At 44.2% G+C, this 27,171-nt stretch overlaps 2 protein-coding genes across 4 annotated transcripts; both read left to right on the forward strand.

The window, feature by feature from the left end:
- Positions 1 to 214: 214 nt before the first annotated feature.
- On the forward strand, positions 215 to 4,373 carry LOC308317067 (phospholipase A and acyltransferase 4-like; the record flags this gene model as incomplete). Its single annotated transcript, XM_080765858.1, has 5 exons — positions 215 to 229; positions 1,035 to 1,161; positions 2,165 to 2,406; positions 3,732 to 3,761; positions 4,314 to 4,373. The coding sequence occupies 5 exons, from the start codon at positions 215 to 217 to the stop codon at positions 4,371 to 4,373; spliced, it is 474 nt and encodes a 157-aa protein (XP_080621984.1).
- A 3,169-nt stretch (positions 4,374 to 7,542) lies between these two features.
- polm (polymerase (DNA directed), mu) lies at positions 7,543 to 25,586 on the forward strand. Of its 3 annotated transcripts, XM_080765270.1 has the most exons (13): positions 7,543 to 7,928; positions 8,090 to 8,267; positions 9,430 to 9,528; positions 10,639 to 10,809; positions 11,626 to 11,697; positions 12,111 to 12,231; positions 13,306 to 13,438; positions 14,923 to 15,025; positions 16,314 to 16,451; positions 20,196 to 20,318; positions 21,519 to 21,602; positions 25,289 to 25,385; positions 25,446 to 25,586. In XM_080765270.1, exons 1-12 carry the CDS (start codon positions 7,741 to 7,743, stop codon positions 25,373 to 25,375), a joined length of 1,497 nt encoding a protein of 498 aa, XP_080621396.1. In that variant the 5' UTR covers positions 7,543 to 7,740; the 3' UTR covers positions 25,376 to 25,385; positions 25,446 to 25,586. The 3 variants fall into 3 exon arrangements, with proteins under 3 accessions (XP_080621396.1, XP_080621395.1, XP_080621397.1); XM_080765269.1 differs by having other exon boundaries at positions 25,289 to 25,586; XM_080765271.1 differs by lacking the exon at positions 21,519 to 21,602 and having other exon boundaries at positions 25,289 to 25,586.
- The last annotated feature ends 1,585 nt before the right edge of the window (positions 25,587 to 27,171 follow it).

Here is a 27,171-nt window from a genome sequence, read left to right on the forward strand (position 1 = left end):
GTGTGTGTGTGTGTGCGTGCGTGTGTGCGTGCGTGCGTGTGTTTGATTAGTGCTCACTGCTTATACCAATTACCATACTGTGAGCAATGCTGAAGCTCAGACCATCGTGTCATTATGTGTGAAAGAAAGAAGAGATGGCTATACACGGACGCACGCTCTGGAATATGTGACCATCAGCTGCTGTTTGTCGTGTCCCGTGTGAACTAATTAAGAGATGGCTGAAACACAGGTTAGATCAAACACATGCTCTGGAATGTTTTGTTTTGTTTGTTTTGTTATATATATCACACTGGGGCAATTTGTATTCCAATGGCAGATAAGTGTGGCGGCGCTTGTGTGTGCGTGTGCGTGCGCGTGTGTGCGTGTGTGTGTGTGCGTGCGTGTGCGTGTGCGTGCGTGTGTGTGTGTGTGTGTTGAGTACGCCAAGGTTTTATGTTAGAAATGTTGAGTATGGGTCCCATACTGCCAGATGCTAACTTATTTATTATGTTGACCAATTTTCATAATTCGCATAGATATGTGACCATACCATTAACAACCTATATAGAAGGCAAACAACTCAACATTGTATCATGCTTTATGTAGCATGTTGTGACGTGTCAAACTAGGGGTTTTTTCATGATGCTGAATCCATTCCAAGCATTAGTTTTGCAAAAGAAACACCCATTTCAACAGCATTTCTAACATCAGTTTCTACATGCTGGGGACCCCTACTCAACATTTATAACGTCAGTTTCTACATGCTGGGGACCCATACTCAACATTTATAACATCAGTTTCTACATGCTGGGGACCCATAGCCTACTCAACATTTCTAACATAAAACCTTGGTGTACTCAACATGTCCGGGTTCACATTCTGGCAAGTGGACTATAGTTAAGATTTGTTCTTCTCCCTTTTGAGTCAGCCTTCTTATTTCGGCAATTGTATGTACACCACAATTGGTTTAACAAACTAAATCAAACTGAGCCTATATATAATATAAATCTTTTGATTTGTTGTCAAACATATTGTTCCGTTCTTTTCTTCTATAGTGTATCTTACAGCCCCGGAGGAGAAAGCTAAAGAGAGGAGACATGATTAAATTCCCCCGGGACGGCTACGAGCACTGGGCCGTTTACGTCGGGGATGATGACGTTGTCCACATGACGACCACATACTGTGAGTGACACACCTCAGTGTTGTTTTTGACAGAGAATCTAGATTTTAGTTTTGGTCATAGAGTCTCTCTTGAACAGTTTTCCTTTTTAGTTTTAGTCCCATTTTAGTCACCTGGAATGTTTTATAGTGTTATAGTCTAGTTTAAATGTCACTTCACCCCTTTTTGCAGCCAGATCTTATTTTAATGATGTTTGAAGAGACAAGAAAAACTTTTCATTCAATTTCTGAAAAGTTTTAATTTGCGAAAATGGAAGCCATCGTTCTCACGATAATATAATAATATAATTGTAGTGGGGATTAGCAGAGTCGTATATAAAGTGCTACTAAATGGCACTCAAAAGTACCCCGCCTCCCCCTGTCAGGTGTAAAGGAGCAACTTGGACACTCATGCATGCATGAAGGAAGCATGAGTTCAAGTCCGTTGCTCTCTGTGTGGAGTTTGCATGTTCTCCCCGTGTCCCCTATGGTAGGTACCCTCACAAAAACATGCAGTAATCCTGGTCTCTAAACTGCCTCCCCCTGGCCAGCCGGGGCGCCTGATGGAGGGGAAAGGAACTGGTTGTAATAACGTGTTCCTTCCACGCGCTACGTCCAACCAGGGAATCTCCCCCCTGTCAGGTGTAAAGGAGCAACTTGGACACTCAGGCATGAAGGAAGCATGAGTTAAGTCCGTTGCTCTCCCCAGGTTGGCGGAGGGTGTGTAGAGCCCAGGATCACAGTAGATAATTGACACATGGGTGAAAAATGGCTTACAAAATCGTGGGATAAAAAATATATTAAAAAAGAAAGAAAAAAAAAGTCCGTTGCTCTCCCCATGTTGGCGGAGGGTGTGTAGAGCCCAGGATCACAGTAGATAATTGACACAGGGGTGAAAAATGGCTTACAAAATCGTGGGATAAAACAATTATTTAAAAAAAAAGTACCCCTCCTCTTTTTGTCTGTATATATATATATATATATATATATACTTTAGCGGGAACCGGAATAAGTCGTGCGATCGGAGTGAGCGCCGTCCACCGGGCGCTGGTGGCGAAGGACAAACTGCGGGAGGTGGCCGGGGGCCTCGCGTGGGAAATCAACAACTACCTGGACGACAAGTACGAGGCGCGAGAGGCCGACGACATCATCAGGGACGCCCTGGCGCTGGCGGAGGCCGAGGGCACAACGGTCAAATACAACATCCTGCACGACAACTGTGAGCACTTTGTCACCAGGCTTCGCTACGGCGCCGCTCACTCCCTGCAGGTTGGTGGCGCCATTTTATATAGTTTCACAGACATTCCCTGCAGGTTGGTGCCAGTTTTTGCGAACGCAGTGATTGTGAACCAGTGAGCACTTACTATGAGACCTAGCAGATCATGTCTGTGTGTGTGTGTGTGTGTGTGTGTGTGTGTGTGTGTGTGTGTGTGTGTGTGTGTGTGTGTGTGTGTGTGTCTGTCTGTGTGTGTGTCTGTCCCGCTATCCAAATATGGAGTGTGTTGCATCAACAATCACTCAGCTCCATATATGGGCACAAAAGGGGCCAGGTCCACTCAGCTCCATATATGGGCACAAAAGGGGCCAGGTCCACTCAGCTCCATATATGGGCACAAAAGGGGCCAGGTCCACATATACAGTAACAGCGGGACAGACACAGAGACAGACAGACAGACAGACATGATCTGCAGGGTCTCAGCTGCGTTCGCTTCCCGCGTTTGCGCGTCTTACTGGTATAGTTTCCTCTAGAAGAGCACAATTTAAAATTTACAATCTAGGCGTTTAGCAGACGCTCTTAATCCAGAGCGATTTACATCAGGCAGGAGCAAAAAGCATTGGCAATACATCACATACATAAAAAGTAGTTATCATAAAACATGCGTAAGCTAAGAACGTAACAGTGGAGTATCTATATAATGAAACTATATACTATATACATACTTTACTATACTATATTATACTATAGGCTACATAATTATGTATAAAGTGCTATGACTACATAAAATGCAATTCTAGTGCTGTCTACGTAACATTCTATAAGTCTGTATACAATGTTATCTAAGTCAAAGTGCTTATCTAAGGGGCTAGGGCAAGTGCTATACGGGCCATGACGGAGTCTGAAAAGGTGGGTTTTCAGACTACGGCGGAAGATATGGGAGTGATGCTGCAGATCTGATTGTAATGGGAACTGGGAAGTGCATTCCATATAGTTTTGGAGCCAGAAGGGAGAAGAGTTTGGGACGTGTGGAGCGTTGTTGTCCCGGCCGTTTTAGTGAAGGTATATTTCCAGTTTCCCTGCGTGAGGATAGTGCTGTCAAACAAGTCTATATGAAGCTATATGAGATTTATGAAAAAAGTTAACATTTTAATATAATATGTAGTGGGGGTCCCTGCTTATAATATATGTCAGCGGAAGGGTCCTATTATATTCGTATATGACACGAGGCCCTATATTATGTCCGTATGTTGCTGCTGATAATGCCTCTGTGTGCATGTCCTTACGTTTGTATTGTCACATTGCACTGCCATCCCAAATATCACAATACATTTGTAATCTAATATCTGACTGTATGTGTATGTTCTTCTTCTTGCAGATCGAGGAGGCTGCTGCTAGACAATCATTGGTCAGGCTATTCGTCGGTTCGACACGTGCTAAGGTTGATTAGCAAGCAGAGACAGCTGGAATCTTACTTTTCTTTTTTACTTTAAAAAAATTGTATCCAATGATTTTGTGACCCACTTTTTCACCCGGTGCCAATTTGCCCAACACTGGGCGCTATACCTACTCTCCCTCTGCCAACCCGAGGAGTGCCCCGAACGGACCTCTTGCTTCTATCAATCCATGATGGGTTGAGTGAGCAACTCCCGTCAGGCTGGCCAGGAGGTGCAGGGCAGTATAGACTAGAGACCAGGATTACTGCATGGTATATTTTTGTGTGGGTACCTATATACCCTAGGCCGGGCCTAGGGGACATGGGGAGAACATGCAAACTCCACACAGAAAGGCCATTTCTCCAACCCCATGGGCACTGATGTGATGACGCAGAGGAGAGAACACCGTATACCCGGCAGAAATAGGACCCATGAGGACCTTCTAGCTGTGAGGCAACAGCAGCGCTACCTACTGGAGTGACTGCGCCACTGTGCCCCACGCTGGTTGAATACCTACCTGTCAGCATCAGAGCCCTGGCCCCTACCTCATGGGGGAGACCAACAACAGCTGCATTGAACTTTGACCTATAAGAATGTACTGAAGAAGGAGTCTTATAGTGGCTTAGCCATAGAGCACCAAAGTCTGATGTATAGCACAATACTTAGTAGTGATATAAGAATATGTATGGACTAGTACTGCTTTCAGAAGTAGGTGTAATGGTGGAAGGAATTTACATTGAAAACATAAAGAACACAAGAGACTGAAAATTATAATGCTCGTGAAATTATTGAAGAGAAGAACAGTTCAGACATAAATCAGAGTAAGCCGGTATCGAGTCGGTCGGCTCTGGTCAGGTTCTGTTCAGGTTCTGCCAGTAATACTGATTTAGCATTTTTGATAAATCAATTCAACCCACACGGTTTCAATTTCATCATGCTGCAAGTCAGTACGAGTAATGTATTCCGTATCTTTGTGTGAATGTACATGCACACACCTCCACCACCAGTGCCGGTTCTAGGCCTTTTGAGGCCCTAGGCAACATATTATACAGAGGCCCCACCCCTCCTGCTTTTCCACGCCGGATAAAAATTGTAAATTTGCCATGAAAACCATGAGACTTACTACAGGCCAACTGGTAGTGGTCCTACCCCCCCCCCCCCCCATGAGACTTACAAATCCCAAATGTTTATAAACAAATCCCAAATGTTTATAAACAAATCCCAAAATGTTTATAAACAAATCACAAATGTTTATAAACAAATCACAAATGTTTATAAACAAATACCAAAATGTTTATAAACAAATCCCAAATCCCTTGGTCCTACCCCCCCGACCATGAGACTTACTACAGGCCAACTGGTAGTGGTCCTACCCCCCCCCATGAGACTTACAAATCCCAAATGTTTATAAACAAATCCCAAATGTTTGTAAACAAATCCCAAATGTTTATAAACAAATCCCAAAATGTTTATAAACAAATCCCAAATGTTTATAAACAAATCACAAATGTTTATAAACAAATACCAAAATGTTTATAAACAAATCCCAAATCCCTTGGTCCTACCCCCCCGACCATGAGACAGGTCAACTGGTAGTGGACCACTACCAGTTCTAAACAGAATAGTTCTAAATCGATAAAACTGTATTTATTTTATAGATAGAAACTTGTACCATACTTAATAATACTACTTTTTTACATGCATAAAGTAGGTAGGTAGCAAATAGTTAAACCTAATAATTCAACATTTCAAACGTTCCTTCACAGAGAAACTGAGATTTGACAGTTTGTAGCGGTCGAAAGTACTTGCGCGCTCTGCTTGCGCACTATAGGCCTACTAGTGCATTTATGGCACTAGTAGGCCAAGTATGCAACAAGCAAGTATGCACTCGACAGACGCAACAAGCAACACTACCAGCTTGTTTCTGTCGTTCCTAATGATATAATTAGTTCTCCATTTCAATCTCTGGGTCCCTTGGTGGACTCATCAAGTTTTGTTTCAGAGAAGCTCAGGATGTTTGCCTTATACCGCTTTGAAATAACGGTGTCTACGGTCACGTGCTTTGACCAAACACTTGTGTTTGATTGCCCGAAGGGGGTCAAACCATGTGACTTCCATTGGAAAAGTGTTTGGTCAAAAAGAACACTGAAACACAGACGGCACAGAGCATGTTTGTCTGATATGTGTGGCCCAAGGGAGGGCCTTTTGTGATCAGTCTGTGTGTGTGTGTGTGTGTGTGTGTGTGTGTGTGTGTGTGTGTGTGTGTGTGTGTGTGTGTGTGTGTGTACAGGGCCCAAGGGAGGCCCTTCTGTGATCAAGGTTTAGCCTGAAGAGAGTTCTCATCCTGTTTGGTTTTATACTCAGTTGTGTTTGCCTAAAGTATTTATTTTGTTGGTCTATTTGTGGCCAGTATTTACTTTTGATATTTGAATTTGTTGTCTTTGCCCTGAAGAAAACTGTCTGGAGGAGGTTTGGTGGAGGAGTTTGGGGAGAATAAAATTAACCGGCCCTGGTATAACTAGCTGGTTTAACTAGCTCTCAATGATGACGTAATAAATATGTGGATTAAAGGACCCAATGCCAGAGTGTAATTGGTTTTCGATGGTGACGTAATGACGATATGTTTTAGTGTTGGGAGGATTAAAGGTAATGCTCCTATGTATACATGTACAGTATGTAATCTGGCACCACTGCCGTATCAGGCACAAGTAGTCTAGAAGTATTTTAGATCATGTACTGTATTTAAAAAAATGTGAAAGTATTATTACAGAAATTGAAGTTATTGACACCTATTACTCTGATCATGTTTTAGTATTAATATCACTATAGTCCAAGATTAAATCAATTTAAAACAATTTACAATAAATAATTATACTGTATGGCCTACGTGATAACATATTTTATTTCAGTTTATATACCTTTTTTTCATCGGATATGATGATTTATTCTTCTTTGAGAAACTAAAAAGGGATCCAGAATAGTTCTAAATCGATAAAACTGTATTTCTTTTATAGATAGAAACTTGTACCATACTTAATAATACTACTTTTTTACATGCATAAAGTAGGTAGGTAGCAAATAGTTAAACCTAAACATTTCAAACGTTCCTTCACAGATAAACTGAGATTTGACAGTTTGTAGAGGTCGAAAGCACTTGCGCGCTCTGCTTGCGCACTAGTAGGCCTACTAGTGTGCAACAAGCAAGTATGCACTCGACAGAGTGCAGTTCTAGTTTAAAGCTGTGATTATTTATTTAAGAAGCACTGTTCTGAACCAATGTCCGCCTTGGAAAAAAAAATGTAATCATCCTTAACCTTTAAGCTAAAATAATGATGACCGGGGACTTAAAACCATTGTTTTAATGTATGGCCTTCATGCCCTGGAGGCACTCGGCCTTGTGCCCTCAAAAAGTTGACCACACTAAAGGCCAAGTGGCCTTGCCCATGAAAGGATGAAATTCCAGGCCTGGTAGGAACCATTTTCCATTTGTACACAAATGGACTTGGTTCCTAACTATCATATAGATGGGGACCCCCTGACTTTGTGAAACAACTGGCCTGCTATGGTATATATCTATGTATGGTTTTGAGTTGACCACTCACCCGCCCCACACGCACAGTACAGCAGGTGGCGGTATGGTGCCATGAAAGATATAATTGGACAATCCATCGAAGAACAAAACAACAACAAACCGAGTGAGCAGTGAGCATGCGCGTGTCTCTCAGTATAGAGTTAGACTGAGAGTGAAGCCAGTCTCTTCCTGGAACTAACTTGGGGAAAAAGTATAGACCTGTCAACTTATTTAATTTCACGATCAAAAACACTTTTATATACCGCGTTGATCTCATCACCTCGCAGCAGCCCTGGATACGATAAGAGCAACGCAATTACGTCTAGAATTATGCGATTTTAGATGACAGGCTTAGAGCACCAGAGAAGAGACACCCAACCATGGTTCCATTGAAACGAAGAAGAGTCTCCTCCTCCTCCTCCTCCTCCTCCTGTGACAGCAGTACCAGCAGGGTTAAATTCCAGCAGCAGGTCTTGTTCCTCTTGGAGAGGAAGATGGGTTCGAGTCGCAGAGCCTTCCTCACACGGCTGGGCCGAAGCAAAGGCTTCCGCATAGAGCAGACGTTCAGGTGAGATGGTTTAACAGTGGCACAAGCCCTAACATGTGACTGTGTTTGTTGTCCAAGTTTAGTCCATGATGTCACATTCTGCCTATAGATTTAGATCTAGAAGTAGGTGTCTCCCTTCATGACGTGTAATTTGCTGTCATTCCTGTGTTTTCATCAAACAGTGAATCAGTAACACATGTCATATCTGAGAACAACTCTGGAGACGAGGTCTGGGCATGGCTGAACGGCGCACAAGAGGAGGGAGGACATCGTGGTGTCCGCCTCCTGGACATCAGCTGGTACACAGAGAGCATGCACGAAGGTCGCCCTGTGGAGATACAGGACAGGCACACGCTGCAGGTACATCCATCCATCTTCAACCGCTTATCCGTAGTCGGGTCGCGGTGGCCTGGTTAATAAACCAGACTAATATCGCACGGACAGCGGGATATTAGTCTGGGGAGGCTCAGCTTGGATTTTCTCTTTGACGCAATTGGTCAGAGCTACTGTCAGTCAAAGGTCTCAAGCATTGAAAGTCACTGTACCAAAGCCCGCCCATATTGCATACCGTGTCCCGATTGGCCGCCCCATTTCTCTGGTGTAGGAAATGGGCGTACAATTGAGCCTCTCCAGACCGTAATCCGCCGGCAGGTAATTTTCTTTTTGCCAACGGCTGATTCGGTCTGGTTTATTAACCAGGCTAGGGTCGCGGGGGGGCAACAGCTCCACCAGAGAGCTCCCAGACTTCCCTCTCCAGAGGAACATTAGTGACTTCCTCCTGGGGGGGGGGGGGGGGGGATCCCGAGGCGTTCCAAGGCCAGTTGAGTCGATGTGTTTCCTCCAACTGCGCCCGTAATTTGAACACTCTGAGTTACAGACTTGTAAAGGGTCCATTTGGAACCCCCTCAAGGGATCCCGAGGGTCTCTTGGACCCTTTCAGAACAGTGGTTTTTGGATCGGTACTCATCAACCCAGGGACGGGACATTATGTTTCCCAAGCGGCCAAATGAGAAACGGAAGATACTGTGGAGGGCCGGCCGGCCGGGCCCAAAAGGCTGAACTCAATTCTGCATAATATAAATTTAATATCTATATAAAAAAGCAGTAAATGGTATTGTTTTGACAAGCTGGTATAATAAGAGTATATGTTATTATTATTACCACCACCTCTGATTTCAGTAAATAAATACCTGTCCATTCGGCATACACCCTCCTTTGTTTTGGTCATGAGCGACATAACGGTAACAGGTCGTCAATCACAGACGATTCACGTGTGTGTATGTGAATAATAAACGTGCTTCAAAATAAAAGCAATGCCGTTTTAGTCAAATTTAGAAAGTTTTATTTTCTCATTTCCAAGTAACCTTTCACAGAACCGGTCATAGTCAGCCCAAAGGGCCATATCTGCCCCCCCCCCCAGGTCTGTATCAACCGATATGCAATATTATACGGGGCTCGGTATCGGGGAGGATAACGAAATGTTATCGGTACATCTCTCAACACGACCTTTGTTTCCTTCAAGGAACCACAGAAGAATGCAGAGGAGCAGCCATTGTTCTCAGTGCCCAGCTATGCGTGTCAGAGAAGCACCACTCTTCACAGCCACAACCTCCTCCTTTCTGTGGGTACTACCGAGTTCATACTCTCATGCTCTCCGTTTTGTAAAAGTACAAGTAGCGAGTGAAATGTTAACCCATTCTGGGTGGGAACCCCTTTTGGTGTTCTTCTAACCCTTCTGGAAAGGAACCCCTCTTGGGTTTCTGTACAGTACAGTATGTAAAAATGTAAAAAACGTTTTTTCAGAAAACTCAGGTCCGTATTTAGAAGGCGTTTTTAGAAATCGGCCTCAGTCAGAGAATGCCTATAAACACACTCCAGGGTCTCGAGAAGGTTACTGTAAAATGAGGGTATATACAGTAAAGAAAAGAAAACTATATGCACAGAGAAAAACCCTAAACAATCTCAACAGTAAAAAGAGTCTGTTCGAGTAGACTCGTCCTGCCCAGGCTCGCTTAGTGACATCTGATACACAACACTGCACCCACCGTATCATTGGCTGTAATCACATAATAAACCCTATATATATATATTATGTTGTGTTGTGAGCTTGTAGATCTGCTATCTTCACGTAATGTTTGCCGGGGTGTTGTGTGATGTTATACAGTACATCGCGAGGACATCATAGAGCTGCTATTCAATCCCACCATCGCATCCTTCTCTGCGGTGTTGTTTTCGTCGACTAAAACTAAGACGAAAAATGTTCGTCGACTACCTATTTTCACTGACGAAAAAGAAATAGAAACTAAATGAAAACTAAGCTATGGTGACTAAAACTAAGACTGAATGTATTGACAATTTCGTCAACAGATAAAAACTAGACTAAAATGTTAGGAAGGGACTAGTGGACAAGAGATCCAGAATAAGTCATTTTACACTTGGTTGCATGCTGAGAATTTGCCGATCTACAAGCCCACAACGCGTCGCAGCTTGTAGATCGGCTATTTTCAGCAAGTGTCAAATCAGTCATTACGACGGCATCAAGGCCCGCCAAAATACATTTTAGTAGAATAAACCACCTGTAGATTTAGTCGACTAAAACTAGACTAACAATAAAACATTCCAGGTGACTAAAATGTGACTAAAACTAAATGAAAACTATTCAAGAGACTGTGACTAAAACTAAAATAGAAATTTGCTGCCAAAAACAACACTGCTTCTCCGTGTCTCTCAGGACGCGCTGTCCGTCTTGGCCCAGAGTGCCGAGCTGGCAGAAGACGAGGGTCGCGGCGTTGCGTTTCGGCGAGCCGCGGCCGTGCTCAACTTCCTGCCCGACGCCATCACGGCGGCGGAACAGCTCAGAGGACTGCCCTCGCTCGGAGAACATTCTCTACGGGTCGTCCAGGTCAGTGCTTCGTAAACAACCTCCCCCAGTTTGGTAAGCGTTAGATTAGACCGAATAGAATAAGTCTGTTTTCTGGCTGTGATGTCTCTGTTTTCTGGCTGTGATGTCTCTGTTTTCTGGCTGTGATGTCTCTGTTTTCTGGCTGTGATGTCTCTGTTTTCTGGCTGTGATGTCTCCGTTTTCTGGCTGTGATGTCTCCGTTTTCTGGCTGTGATGTCTCTGTTTTCTGGCTGTGATGCCTCTGTTTTCTGGCTGTGATGCCTCTGTTTTCTGGCTGTGATGCCTCTGTTTTCTGGCTGTGATGTCTCTGTTTTCTGGCTGTGATGTCTCTGTTTTCTGGCTGTGATGTCTCTGTTTTTCTGGCTGTGATGCCTCTGTTTTCTGGCTGTGATGCCTCTGTTTTCTGGCTGTGATGTCTCTGTTTTCTGGCTGTGATGTCTCTGTTTTCTGGCTGTGATGCCTCTGTTTTCTGGCTGTGATGTCTCTGTTTTCTGGCTGTGATGTCTCTGTTTTCTGGCTGTGATGTCTCTGTTTTCTGGCTGTGATGTCTCTGTTTTCTGGCTGTGATGTCTCTGTTTTCTGGCTGTGATGTCTCTGTTTTCTGGCTGTGATGTCTCTGTTTTCTGGCTGTGATGTCTCTGTTTTCTGGCTGTGATGTCTCTGTTTTCTGGCTGTGATGTCTCTGTTTTCTGGCTGTGATGTCTCTGTTTTCTGGCTGTGATGTCTCTGTTTTCTGGCTGTGATGTCTCTGTTTTCTGGCTGTGATGTCTCTGTTTTCTGGCTGTGATGTCTCTGTTTTCTGTGATGTCTCCCCAGGAGATTCTGGAAGACGGATGTTCCAGGGAGGTGGAATCCACAAAGCAGTCTGACCAGTACAGAGCCATGAAGGTCTATAAGCCATTGTTGTCTCCTTCAGCGCCACCTGGTGGTCACCAGTTTAGGCTCTGAGTGCCAACACCCAGAGTGCACCTGGGCTTTACATTGGGCGCTCGGTTGCATGGGGTTTCCTCGTCAAGAATCCGCCTGCAGTCCTTCCTCTTACCACTAGGGCCCAGCGCTTCAACATTGGAGTGCATAGCTGGCCCCTTGGTCCAGACGGTTGTATTGTGAGATAGAGTGGAACCATTTTGCACACCGTCATCATCATAGTGAAACGACAAATCATGAATGCGATGCATTTCAGGTGTTGATGTTCAAGTTAATGTGGAGATGCATCATCATAGTGAAATTAAATGAACTCCCAGAATGCTGTGCGTTTACCCAGAATGCTGTGCGTTTACCCAGAATGCTGTGTGTTTCAGGTGTTGACGGGTATCTTTGGGGTCGGGGTGAAAACGGCCCACCGGTGGTTCAAACTGGGGATTCAAACCCTGTCTCAGCTGGAGGCCTCGGGACAGGCACTCAACCACACACAACAAGCAGGTGTGTGTGTGTGTGTGTGTGTGTGTGTGTGTGTGTGTGTGTGTGTGTGTGTGTGTGTGTGTGTGTGTGTTCAATTTGATTGATTGAATACTTTATTAATTTACAGTTTAGAACAAGTACAGTACAATACAAGAGCCCTCATGCACTCAATTTGTGCGTGCATGTGTGCGCTCCAGAATCAAACACTTTCAAGATGATATGTTCAACAATAGCAGACTTGTACAAGCTTGTACATCTGCTAGTTTTGAGAACTACCGTTCTAAACCACTGTTCTAAATCCTAAATACGTTATGTTGCTTACAGTATGCTACACTACAGTATGCTACAGTATGTACAACATGCTGTCGCAAAAAGAAACCACCTAAGCACCCCATTTTCCAGGAAAATTTAAATATACATTTTTCAGCAAATGAAGAAAACCTTATATTTCGAAAACAAAAGCGATACTGCCCAAACAAAGTTAGTGTTGTGACTTTTACTTCCATGAGAAGGTGGTGGAGTTAAGTTGCTTTAGCAGAACAGTTTGAGGGTCCAATGGAGTTAAGAGGTTTTGTCCAAAGCACTTTTTGCTACTTTCCATTGGTTCAATATTTTCAAAACAAAACACAGACGTAAAGGGTGTTCAATAGCACTGATTTATGAAACAACAAACAGACGTAAAGGGTGTTCAATAGCACTGATTTATGAAACAACACACAGACGTAAAGGGTGTTCAATAGCACTGATTTATGGAACAACACACAGACGTAAAGGGTGTTCAATAGCACTGATTTATGAAACAACACACAGACGTAAAGGGTGTTCAATAGCACTGATTTATGGAACAACACACAGACGTAAAGGGTGTTCAATATAGCACTGATTTATGGAACAACACACAGACTTAAAGGGTGTTCAATAGCACTGATTTATGCAAAAGAAAATATCTAAAATCTCCAAAATTGAGTAATTTTTTCCTCCCAACAACAACGATATACCATGTAGCCGTTTAAATACTGTAGCTAAACTCTAAAATGACACAAATGCTGTCCCGGTTTTTAACGGGGCTAACGAGTGACGTTTTGCCTTTTCCAGGTGTCCAGCATTACGGTGACCTGAACCAGCCGGTCACTAAGGCAGAGGCTGACGCCATCGGCCACCTAGTGGAGACAGCTGTTGTTGCAGTGTCGCCAGGAGCTCAGGTTACTCTCATTGGGGGATTCAGAAGGTACTGTATAATATTATTTCTTTTTTGAGTGGTGCAACCACTCCCTTAAGGAGCTATGTGTGTGGGTGTGTGGGTGGCTGTGTGTGTGTGTGTGGGTGGCTGAGTGGGTGGGTCTGAGCACGAAAACAGCATGGTTGTTTTTCACCACCTGTGCGCAACCTAACACACACACACACACACACACACAAACACACACGCACATATTATTAACTGTATATATAATGATTTCGGGTGTGCCAGTACAGTAGAGGTTACAGTAGAGGGACCCTCACACGGTAATTCTGTCATTTATCAAACGTTTCGGACGCGGGGCGGCTCGCCGGAACCGGGCCGGCACCCTGGGTGCGTTCCTGGGGGTCTGGAACCCCCCCCCCCCACCCCACATGCATTTATTTTGTATCTCTAATGGTGACAATAGAAGGGTTTGTATCTCTAAAGGTGACAATAGAAGGGTTTGTATCTCTAAAGGTGACAATAGAAGGGTTTGTATCTCTAAAGGTGACAATAGAAGGGTTTGTATCTCTAAAGGTGACAATAGAAGGGTTTGTATCTCTAAAGGTGACAATAGAAGGGTTTGTATCTCTAAAGGTGACAATAGAAGGGTTTGTATCTCTAAAGGTGACAATAGAAGGGTTTGTATCTCTAAAGGTGACAATAGAAGGGTTTGTATCTCTAAAGGTGACAATAGAAGGGTTTGTATCTCTAAAGGTGACAATAGAAGGGTTTGTATCTCTAAAGGTGACAATAGAAGGGTTTGTATCTCCAATAGTGACAATAGAAGGGATGAGCTATATATTGATATCATATCGATATCGTGATTTGGTGATGGGAAGCTAGATATTGTCTGGAATTGTGGATATTGTAATATCGCAAAGAGTTTGCCCTTTTCCTGGTTTAAATCACGTAATCCAGTAGATGTTATGGAAAGTGACGAGTCATTTTTATTTTATTTCCAGAGGGAAGGTGACGAGTCATGACGTAGATTTGATCTTATTTCCAGGGGGAAGGTGACTGGTCATGACGTAGATTTTATCTTATTTCCAGAGGGAAGGTGACTGGTCATGACGTAGATTTTATCTTATTTCCAGAGGGAAGGTGACGGGTCATGACGTAGATTTTATCTTATTTCCAGAGGGAAGGTGACTGGTCATGACGTAGATTTTATCTTATTTCCAGAGGGAAGGTGACGAGTCATGACGTAGATTTTATCTTATTTCCAGAGGGAAGGTGACTGGTCATGACGTAGATTTTATCTTATTTCCAGAGGGAAGGTGACGGGTCATGACGTAGATTTTATCTTATTTCCAGAGGGAAGGTGACTGGTCATGACGTAGATTTTATCTTATTTCCAGAGGGAAGGTGACGGGTCATGACGTAGATTTTATCTTATTTCCAGAGGGAAGGTGACGGGTCATGACGTAGATTTTATCTTATTTCCAGAGGGAAGGTGACTGGTCATGACGTAGATTTTATCTTATTTCCAGAGGGAAGGTGACTGGTCATGACGTAGATTTTCTCCTCACACACCCAGAAGAAGGAAAGGAGGATGGTCTAATATTCAAGGTGGTCGCCTGGCTGGAAGCTCAGGTAAAAAAAACATGTTTCTGTTATGTCATTCGTTCTCAAACAATTTCATGTCAAGGACCCCCAACAATATATGTAATTGGCCGCCGACCCCCATCTGAAAATATGTAGTTCCAGGGACCCCCCCAGAAGCAAAGATTTGAGTGAAAAACATTCACTCGTTCACTGAAAGAATATATTCAAACATTTGTGCCACATTTTCACGATTTTTCAAGCTCGTGGCGCGGCACTCTGTGCTGCACTACGAGCTTTAAGCACAACATAATGCTTAAAACACCAAAAGGGGTTCCCGCCCTGGCCCCTGAATGGGTTAACTGTTGTTGCTGTCTTTTCAACATCCAAGACGGCACATTTTGATGTAAGTCTTTTTAGTCATATTTTAGTCCTCTGAAATGTTTTAGTGTTAGTCTAGTTTTAGAAGTCCACTAAATATCATAAGATTTTAGTTGACTAAAATCTACAGACTAAACACTAAAGTGTATTTTGGCGGGCCTTGATGGTGAGGTAATGCCTGATTTGACACCCGATCTACAAGCTCACATAATAACTAACAGATCTACAAGTGTTGTAGAATTCTATACATATAATATTTATTTGTATTTTTTCATCTGAACTACTACTATAGCAGAACTATTGTGTGGACAGTTCTGCTGGATGTATTTGCATGCTTCCACAAAAGTAAACATAACCAGGTACCGTCGCCCATATTCCATCTCGCCCGCCAACCTCACCCCGACCACTCGGTGCGGCGCGGTTCTTGTATTCTTTATTTAGATTTTACTGAGAATAAGGTTAGAAATAATAAGTTCAGCGTTAGGCATAGTTTTACTGGGGTTAAACTTTTTAAACTGTTTAACCCATTTAGACCTGAGGACGATTCTAAATAGATAGTCTTCTAAATCCTGACCGTTTTCTGAAAAACCTCATGTTTCTATGTCAGTGGAGGCTCTCGCTCTGAAAGAATATATATTCCAAATGTGTGCCACATTTTCACAATAAAAAAAAAATAGCAGACCTACAAGCTCGTAGCGCGGCACTCGGTGCCGCGCTACGAGCTTGTAGGTCTGCTATTTTTCAATAGCTAAAGTATGATGCTTATAAATTATAAAACACCAAAAAGAGGTCCCCACCCAAAATGGGTTAAGCATAATTTATTTTGGGTTACTTTAGGAATACCAGGCTGAGCAGTTCCGCCGGCTGTACGCCCAGAGCGAGTTGGTAAAAAGGGGCGACTTCGTTGGTATATTCTCCACAAAAAGGCTTTTCAAAAATCACCCCCCGTCTCCTTTAGGGGTTGCTGTTGTACCAGAAAATCACAAAGAACTCCTACCTGGAGAGTAAAGAAGGTCCCAGTCGGTCTGCGTCCACCATGGACCACTTCGAGAGGTGCTTCTCCATCTTCAGGCTGGACCAGGAGGAGCGCTCTGAGGTAATAGAACATCCAATCCATCTGCAACCGCTTATCCGTAGTCTGGTCGCGGGGGCAACAGCTCCACCAGAGAGCTCCACACTTCCCTCTCCTCCAGAGGAACATTAGTGACTTCCTCCTGGGGGGGATCCCGAGGCGTTCCAAGGCCCAGTGAGTCCTTGGTCTGCCCCCCGGGGTCTGAGTCCCAGTGGGACGTGCCTCGAGGCTCGAGAGGCATCCTAACCAGATAAACCAAATAAAAACACATACTATAATAAAATATGAAGACAATACATGCATAAAGTTGACAAAAAACCCAAAACCAACATAGTCTCTATCAGCGAGGAAGTTTTGTTTAGTGCAGCAATGGCTGAGTGGACCAAACTCGGCTACAAAAACAAACCTTTTTCCCAACTCAAAAGTTGATCAGTAACATATAATACTATAGTGACTGCCAAACATGTGATGACTTTATCGTTCATATCAGAAAGTGTGTGTTTGTGTGTGTGGGGGGGGGGGGGGGGGGGGGTGGATGTTTTATGCTTTTAATATCCGATGCAGAGAGTCAACTGTGAACTTATGCTTTCCGTGACTCAAAAATGGCAAAAGATGTCAGAGGACCTTTTATTTTTTAGATATTTTTTTGCGGCTTACGCCTTTTTTTATTGTTTTTTTTGAAGGGACAGACAGTAGGCTGACAGGAAACGGGAGAGAGATGGGGGGGGGGGGAAGACATGCAGTAAAGGCCGTGTCGGGCTCGGGAGTCGAACCCGCGGCCCACTGCGACTGGATTACCAGTCGGGTGCCCAGACGGTTACGCCACCGCCTGGGCCATATTCAGAGGACCTTAACCCATTTTGGGGTAATAATTTAGCTATTGAAAAATAGCAGATCTACAAGCTCATAGCGGCTACCGAGTGGCGCGCTACGAGCTTGCAGGTCTGCTATTTTTGAAAAACCCGTGAAAATATTTATTTCAGAAAACTGAGGATTTAGAAGATTTTTTTTATTTTATTTTGAGGTCAGGCCTAAATGGGTTTCACTTGACTTTGACACTTATCTGGCAAACGCACACAAAACAATGCAATAACGAAACGGGTGACATACCGCGTGTGTGACGCCTTCTGCAAAGAATCATAAGAAGTTCAGTTGTTTATGCTTATTCTTCTTATTCTTCTTGGTATTTTCTAGAGACTCTTTCTGAGCCTCTGTTTGTTCTGACCCAGCAGGTGATTGTAATGTTGCTGTGATTAGGGTCACGTCAAACATTGCCCAGTAGATGGCACTGTATCTCACTATGCATACACCAGAGGACCATTAAAACAGCAGCTAAAACCATCTGCACTACAGAGGACCATTAAAACAGCAGCTAAAACCATCTGCACTACAGAATTACCCAGTCTCCATAACATCTATAGTAAGGGCATTTTATCAGGTATTTGACCAATCTGGGAACGAAATCGTTACCAAGAAATTTCTTCACCAATGTGTTTCTAAAGGTGTCTAATAACATGTACTAAAAGTTTTAAATTCAACTCCTGTTGGGAAATTGAGTTATTAGCATAATATGTGACCATATACCCATAACATCCTTTATAAGGCCAAAAAGTGGATATGGCCTAATTTAGCCCAAGGAGTGATTTTTGTGCAAAACTAATGCTTGGAATGGATTCAGAATCATGAAAACACCCTAGTTTCTGTATGTCACATGCTACTGAAAGAATGATTAAATTTTGACTTTTTGGCCTTATAAAGGATGTTATGGGTATGGTCACATATTATGCTAATAACTCAATTTCCCACAGGAGTTGGATTTCAAACTTTTAGTACATGTTATTAGACACATTTAGAAACACATTGGTGAAGAAATTTCTTGGTAACGATTTCGTTCCCAGATTTTCATAGATTTCTCTTACTACTACACCACTCGCTGTATGAAAAAAGCCCACAACATCGTGGAAGACACCAGCCACCCCACAAATACCCTGTTCAAACTACTCCCTTCCAAAAAAGCAGAGCATCAAATCTCGTACCACCCGTCTCAGTGACAGTTTCTACCCCCAGGCAGTCAGGCTGCTGAACAGCTGACCTTCAACTGTATTGCACTGTTTTGTCACTTCACTTGCACTTTTCTTTTCCTGTTTTTTTGTCTTTTTCTTGCACTATAGATGTTTGTTTATGTCCTGTAGTGTGTATGTAAGACTGAGAGTGCTCTGAGCTAAATAATTTCCATTGTATTTATACTCTGTATCTATACACATGACAAATAAACCTGAACCTGAACCATGCAAATACCAATCAAATAAAAATAAAAAGCCAAAAAATGTTTTTTTTTAAATAGCCAGCAAAGCACGGTCAGGACCTGGACCAATCAGTGAAGACTAGTCAGACCAAGACTAGTCAGATCTGGACCTGATTTCAACCAACATACATTTTTACCCACTAAGACGGAGGTCCCTATAGATGGATCAGAGAGAGTCCCATCGAGGCCAGATCGACTGAAGTCATATCATAAGAACTAGTCAGATCTGGCCCTGAATAAGCTACATTATTTCAACGTAAAGATCATAAATCACATATTTATATTTTCCAAAAAATAAGCTAAATACCCATCTCTGGGACGGCTACAGTGGAGCTAAATACACGAGCGGAACCACATACTTCTAAGTGAATCCCTAGACTCCTTCAAAAGCGCTCTCAAAGGGCACCTACGGACGGCTGCAATTCGAAACTGGCCCCCATAAAATCTGAATCTCCCCCCCCCCCACCGCCCCGGCTTTTTCCCCCTCACTGTATATGTTTCTTTTCCCTTTTTGCTTCTTTTATGATGAATTCCTGTTCTGTTCTCTATAACTATAGAGAAGTGTCTATTTGTACGTCTCTAAATGTTGTTTTTTTTTTTTTTAATATATTTTTCATCCCACGATTTTGTAACCCATTTTTCACCCCTGTGTCAATCATCTACTGTGATCCTGGGCTCTACACACCCTCCGCCAACCTGGAGACCAACATCTCTAAATGTTTTGATGATGAATTGAACAATGTGGACCCTGTTGTAAACAAGTGCAGTGCTTAATTGTGTCGTCCACTCACAGTTAACAGTCTTTGTATTGAGTTTGTGCTGGAAATGTACTGTAATTCTGCAAACCGTTAATACATATTTCAATCAATCAATCAATCAAAACACAAATCTGCATCCAGAGAGGTCCCTCGAACCTTTACCTAACCTATAAATGAAACCATGATCTCCCTCTATATACAGTACATACAGTATCTACAGTATATACAGTACTTCATCTCACGGCAGCAGTATATATATATCGCATAACATACAGTAGCTGATCTGCTTTACGAGCTCACAGAGTGTTGTGTGTGTGTGAGCTTGTAGATCGGCTTTTTTCTGGGAATAACCCATTCTGGGCGGAAACCCGTTTTGGTGTTACAGCATTACGTTGTTCTTTAGCTATTGAAAAACAGCAGATCTACAAGCTCATAGCGCGCCACCGAGTGGCGCGCTATGAGCTTGTAGGTCTGCTATTTTTGAAAAATCGAAGAACGACTGACATTTTTATAGGATCTGATCTCAGGTCAGAATGGGTTAATCAGACCAGTGTGTGTCCAGTAGAAACCTCGTATGAATCTGATCTCAGGTCAGAATGGGTTAATCAGACCAGTGTGTGTCCAGTGGAAACCTCGTATGAATCTGATCTCAGGTCAGAATGGGTTAATAATATTATTAATAATAATAATAATGTGCCTGGCCAGGAGGGGAGGAGCCTGGACGAGGTGAAGGAGACGCAGAAAGCGTGGAGAGCAGTGAGGGTGGACCTGGTCGTCTCTCCCAAGAGCCAGTCTGCGTTCGCTCTGCTGGGATGGACGGGCTCCAAGGTAAGGCCCCCCCCCCCCCCACCCACCCACCCATTTTCCCCCATACTGTATGTAAGAGTTGCCGAGCGGTCAAGGCTCCAAGAATAGACCCAGTCCAAGAATGTACATCTTTTGTTGTATTCATTTACCTCCAAAACTGAACAGCCCATATCATATGACGGATTGTCACAGCCCGGGTCTGAGGCAAAAAACGAAAATACTGCAAAAATACTACTGGCCACAATACACTTTCAAAAACCAAAAGTAAGAAATAAACACTTGATAACTATAACAAAGACAAAAACAACAAACCAAGAACTAAAGACACTGACAACAGGCTATATGCCTTCCCTGAAGACCGCTGGCAGCTCTCCCTTGGTGTTGTCTCTTTGCTGTCTCAAGCCAACTGAGCAAAACTCCCCTCAACCTATCCAGCCTCCCTTATATACCAGGTGAGACCCACCCACAATGATTAGTAATTGGACCATCTACTCAAACAAGGTAAAACCCACAACCCATGAGATAGACTAACTAACTAACTAACTATACAATTACCCATTTCCCTTAACAGACTCCGAATGTATTTCAAGGCATCAAATAAATCACAAAACAATTACAATAGAATTAGGCAACACAGATAAGGGTATATGATGCTACACATGGCCACACCTCCCAGGAGCTTGATGACCGTCAATTAATGGAAGCATCCGTTTGTCATGATCAGTTTCATATTGTGGAGTCTTCTCGGGTCTATACACTGACACGAAACAAGACAGGAACGCCCCAAAACGTCACATCCGGGACATTAACCCTGGCCAGAACTTTCTATGACTGCCAATGCAACTTTTTCCAATCCTTAATCACATACGGACAAACATCTATGCCGATAATATCTAACTTGCGGAGGTAACGTGCCTTATTGTCTACGGGCAACAGATCTTTCAACGTATGGCATTGCAAATACGTTTGATAATCGCTATACTCTGCGCAATATTGTTTTGGAAATGCCGCAAATTGCATTGCAGTGAACGAGAGGAAATCACAACTTCCCCTGGGGGTGGTGACTCCGCCCTGAATACGCGTTGTCGTGTCAGTGTATATATAGGGTACGGGTTGCCCCGTGACACTACATATTTTTTTCACATTTTTGAGGGGTGCTAGCCCCTCCTATAACCAGCTTTTAGTCTATGTTTCCCTGTCTGTGTTATTATTCCCTCCTAGCTGTTTGAGAGAGACCTGCGTCGGTGGGCGGGACATGAGAGGTCCATGTCTCTGAGTAGCCACGCCCTGTTTGACATCAAGCAGGTATTTATGGACCAATAATTATGCTAAACTCCTGTCAATCCTTTTTATTTCCCACTCTTTGATTTTTGGCTTTGTATTATATTTATTATTATAGTGTGTGTGTGTGTGTGTGTGTGTGTGTGTGTGTGTGTGTGTGTTGCGCACGCGCGAGGGTGACAGCACGGAGGTGAAGCTCCGTAGGACGCCGTTGTTGTTAATGTTTTAATATTAACAACCACACCCGTTGTTATTACCACCGTCAATGTAATAAGGTGCTGCTAAGATGCAGTTGCAAGTCCTATGGACAATGTGTCTGATCGCTTCGATCAGGCTTGCGTATAAGCAAGCATTACCCACCGGGAGGATCTACAAGCAGCCGCGACAACCCAGCGGCCTGCCCCGGGAGCGGTTACCGGGAAGAGAGCCACCAGACTCGGCGTTCGAGCAGTACGTCCACCCGCTGTCAGAACAACAATGGATGGCCTTTCAGAACCAGGAGAACACCTACAGGGACAGCCTCAACACACAACGGCAGCGTGACAACATCTACTTTGCCTCCGGTGTACCAGAAAAGTGGAAAAGGCTCGTCACTCTGTTAAGCGGAATATTCTTCAGGAACGGCATTTTCACAGCGGAAAGCCACGGCGGCAGGCCATTCGGGCTACAACTGCTTAAATACGTGGCGCGAGTCCTGAAAAAGTTCCCGTTAGTGCATCCCCACCCCAACGTGTTATCAACAACTTCAATAGCGGAATGGATCCGCGGCCAACTACGCTTCTTACTGGACACCGTGCTGCCCTCCCTGGAGACTGGCGTGAGTCACGGTGGTCCACGTAGGAAAGTGAAAAGGAATAAACTGGCCCACCTCTGGCTGCACAGAAGATCCAAGGCGATCCAAATCATCCTGCATGACTGTGAGTACCCCACCCCCCCGACCTGCTCAAATGACATCGCAGCTATACAGGCTTATTACAGCAATAAATGTCAGAGACACAGTCCGATTGCTGCCCTCCCTCCCCCACCCTGGTATGAGAGCCTGCCGGAGTACGAGCCGACCACGTTTCCAAGCACCACGCACTTTACCTGTGAAGAAGTGGAGGCAGTTTTACACAACCTCCCAAACAATAAAGCCAGTGGCATGGATGGGGTGACATATGAGACATTGAAAACCGCGCAGTCATGTCAGACTTTAACAACAATTTTTAATGTCTGTCTAGAGAATAGGAGGGTCCCAGTTGCCTGGAAAGGAGCACTTATCCATCGTATTCCCAAGAAAGACAATATCCCTGAAGATCCATCCACATGGAGAGACATTTCCCTTCTCCCAACAACATACAAGGTTTTCATGAAATGTATGCTGGCTAGAATACTCCCCTGGTTGGTAGATGCAGATATTTTGTCTAGCAAACAAAAAGCATATATCAACAGGCAGGGTATGAACGAGCATGTATTTTGCCTTAAAACAGGGATAGATGATTTCAAGCACGAGTCATGTAGACTGTACTCAGTCTTCCTTGATTTTAGAGATGCATTTGGGACGCTTTCACATGATGTCATGATCAGGTCACTTGAGGAAATAAAATTAATTAAGTGTACATCGACTTAGTGAAAGATATATACTGTGAGTCCTCCATCCAGGTAATCTGTGGGAAACAGCTAACTCCACCTATACCTCTAGAGGTAGGGATTAAGACTGGCTGCCCTTGGAGCGCAGTTAATTTTATAATTGCCCTCAACCAGTGGTTAAAGTGGTTATGTCTGTGTGCCCCCCACGGTGTGATTTCACCTAACCCAGTACAGGGCTACGCAGATGATGTCCAGTTGGCCTCCAGGGAAGAGAGAGTCATTAAAAACATGCTCGCCAGGACAGATTCATTTCTGGAATGGTCAGGCCTGGAAGTCAAGGACATCAAATGTGCTGTACTGTATGAGAGAAGGAGCGGAGGAAATAGGTGGTACCACTCTAACACCGACACATGCCCTGACTTCAGAATAGCCACCAAACCCATACGTGTGTTCTCCCTTCATGAGACATACTCCTACCTAGGGCATAGGTTTAACATTGCAGGTGAATGGAAGGAACAAGTTAATCTCATCTTGTCCGAGTTCACATCAAGGTTGGATCTTATTGACAGATGCTCTCTACCATTAACAATGAAGCTAGAGGCCATTAGACCAATAGCACTGTCTAAAGTCCAACACTTTTTCTCCAATGTTCACCTTATGCAGAAGGTACTAAGCGAAATGAACAACAAAACAGTGAGCTTAGTACGTAAGTGGTTTTCCCTGAACACACACAGCACCCGTGACATTATTCACCATCCTCAGTGGGGGGGCGGGCTGGGTGTACCGAATGTGTCATGGATCTATATCAGCATGCGCATAGCTCATCTATTAAGCATGCTGAATAATGATGATAAGGATGTTAGGGAGCTAGCCAGATCTTCCCTGTTCCTCGATATGAGGAGACGCAAGGTCCCCTTAGCCAGGGAGCCACAGCCCCACTTCCTTGGGTTCAAAAGGAAACCCAGTGGGAAACTGGACACTCGCTCCCCAGGCTTCGGTGTCTCGTCAGATTGGCCGGATCTGAACGACCTCTGCATCCAAGCCGGTGTGTCCCTGGAGTGGGCGCGGCCTGACTCTGAGACTGTGGAGGTCTCTGAGGACATAATAACTGACCTTCTCACCTCTGTTAGAGCAACAGTGACCTACAGCGGACACACCCACCTGTTGACACCTAAGGGTGCCCGGCGGACCCTGTTGGATATGTTCCAACATCGGCAACAACAACACTGGACTGGACTCAAACTCCAGGGGAAACTGGCTTGTCTTCCCCATGCTGACCACTCTGTTTCCCATTCATTTATAAGGAACACTGCTCTCAATGAGGACATTATCACCTTTACAGTAAAAGCCAGGCTACAGATCCTTCCCACCAAACTCAACCTCTCCCTCTGGTTTCCCTCCACCCATGCACCTCATTGCTTGCATCACACCACAGGGCTTGTTACAGAAACCATGTCACACATTCTGAATGGCTGTTTTGCCTATAAAGGGCTTTACATAGCACGCCACGACAGAATAGTTGATCTCATAACTAAGGACATATCCAAACATTTTACACTGTCTGTGAGAATGTACAAACATTCCTGTGTCAAACCTTCCATGTTTCAACTCTGTACTGAAAATACTGACATTTTTGCACATCTCTCTGCTAACACACCAGATGTTGTTGTGGTTAATGAAGAGAACAAATCAGTTTTCATTCTTGAAATGGCCTGCACCTTTGACTCTAGCTTAGAGGAAGCCTTTATGACTAAGGTCATTAAGTACCAGCCGCTCCTCCAGTCCATCATTGAACTAGGCTATAGGTGCAATCTATATGTGTTTATCTTCGGCAGCCTAGGACATGTACACAGTTTGGTCGTAAGAGGCTTCCAACAACTTGGGATGCCGAAAAAAGCAGCCAAACGGCTTGCGAAATTCTGTGCAATATCTTCCACTATCGGTAGCCGCCAAATATGGCGAAGACGCTGTTACCTGTACCCCTGAAGGGTGTGTGGGTATTTATTTGTTCGGGATTTGCTGACTGCATTCTGTGCGGCACCTTGTAAATATTTGTGTCCTTGTATTTGTATCTCTTATGTGGACATAAATAAATGATTAAAATGTGTGTGTGTGTGTGTGTCTTTCTTGTCGCAATTAAGGGAAAGCATCTGAGAGCCGATTCTGAGGAGGAGATCTTCGCTCATCTGGGACTGGACTACATCCCTCCCTCTGGGAGGAACGCCTGACCTGAGATCAGTGTGGGACCGGACTGGACTACATCCCTCCCTCTGGGAGGAACGCCTGACCTGAGATCAGTCTGGGTCTGGACTACATCCCTCCCTCTGGGAGGAACGCCTGACCTGAGATCAGTCTGGGACTGGACTACATCCCTCCCTCTGGGAGGAACGCCTGACCTGAGATCAGTCTGGGCCCGGACTACATCCCTCCCTCTGGGAGGAACGCCTGACCTGAGATCATCTGGGACTGGACTACATCCCTCCCTCTGGGAGGAACGCCTGACCTGAGATCAGTCTGGGACCGGACTACATCCCTCCCTCTGGGAGGAACGCCTGACCTGAGATCAGTCTGGGCCTGGACTACATCCCTCCCTCTGGGAGGAACACCTGACCTGAGATCAGTCTTTACACTACATCCCTCCCTCTGGGAGGAACGCCTGACCTGAGATCAGTCTGGGACCGGACTACATCCCTCCCTCTGGGAGGAACGCCTGACCTGAGATCAGTCTGGAGACTGGACTACATCCCTCCCTCTGGGAGGAACGCCTGACCTGAGATCAGTCTGGGACTGGACTACATCCCTCCCTCTGGGAGGAACGCCTGACCTGAGATCAGTCTGGAGACTGGACTACATCCCTCCCTCTGGGAGGAACGCCTGACCTGAGATCAGTCTTTACAGGTCCCTGGGGGTCCCCAGGGGTCCTTGAGGGAGTTCCAGGGGGGTCCCCAGCTGAATGATAGTTTGGAACCAAATTTAGACCTGAGGCCGATTCTACGAATGTCAGTTTCAGATTTGAGTTAAAAACATTCGCTTTGAAATAATATGGGTCTGTAACTCTGAGAGTGTACAAATGGAGTTAAATTAACACTGATTTTAACAATATAAATTGGGGGTCCCAGAGATAGAAATGCCATTAAATGGGTGGTCCGTATAGCCTCGTTCAGGTCAAACCATGGGGGTCCTTCAAATTAACCCATTCTGACCTGAGATCAGATTCATACGAGGTTTCTACTGCAGGGGACACACTGGTCTGATTATAACCCATTCTGACCCGAGATCAGATTCTAAAAAATGTCAGTCGTTCTTTCGATTTTTCAAAAATAGCAGACCTACAAGCTCGTAGCGCGCCACTCGGTGGCGCGCTACGAGCTTGTAGGTCTGCTATTTTTCAATAGCTAAAGCATAACATGATGCTAACACCAGAATGGGTTCCCGGGCCAGAATGGGTTGAGAAGAATCACTGCTAGAGCCGTAAGAATCTTCTCTTATGGGGGTCTTATGGGGGTCTTATGGGGGTCCCTGGAATATCGTTCCAAATGGGAAAACTCTGCGCCTAGAGTTGAAAATATGTGTACATATACTGAACAAGTCAAACACTTCTGGGGTTTTGCAAATAAAATGAGTATTGATTATTTAATATAAAAGTTGTATTTATTTTGTGTTAGAATGGAGGGTGTACATGTACAGTAAACAGTACAGTGTTGCTGTGCTCCTTGTACAGTATATAGCCAAGGGGTAGCAAATAAATTAGGCATTTCCTTTCATAAAAAAAAACACCCTAGAGTTTCTCACTCCCATTTACTGTATAGATTTATGACTGTTGCCTCGTTTCCTGTATTTGCGTTCACGTCGTAATATGAAATGTAATTAGTTAGTAGTTTGACCAGGGGGGGGGGGGCGGGGGCTCAGCGGTAGAGTGGCCGGATGGTAAACCGCAAGGTTGCCGGTTCGAACCCTGCATGTGGGCTCCCCCAGAGTTATAGTGTGGAAGTGTCCTTTTGATTGATTGATTGAAATCTTTATT

This window comes from Protomyctophum bolini, assembly GCF_963924005.1.
Source record: "Protomyctophum bolini genome assembly, chromosome: 6".
NCBI classification, from domain to species: domain Eukaryota; kingdom Metazoa; phylum Chordata; class Actinopteri; order Myctophiformes; family Myctophidae; genus Protomyctophum; species Protomyctophum bolini.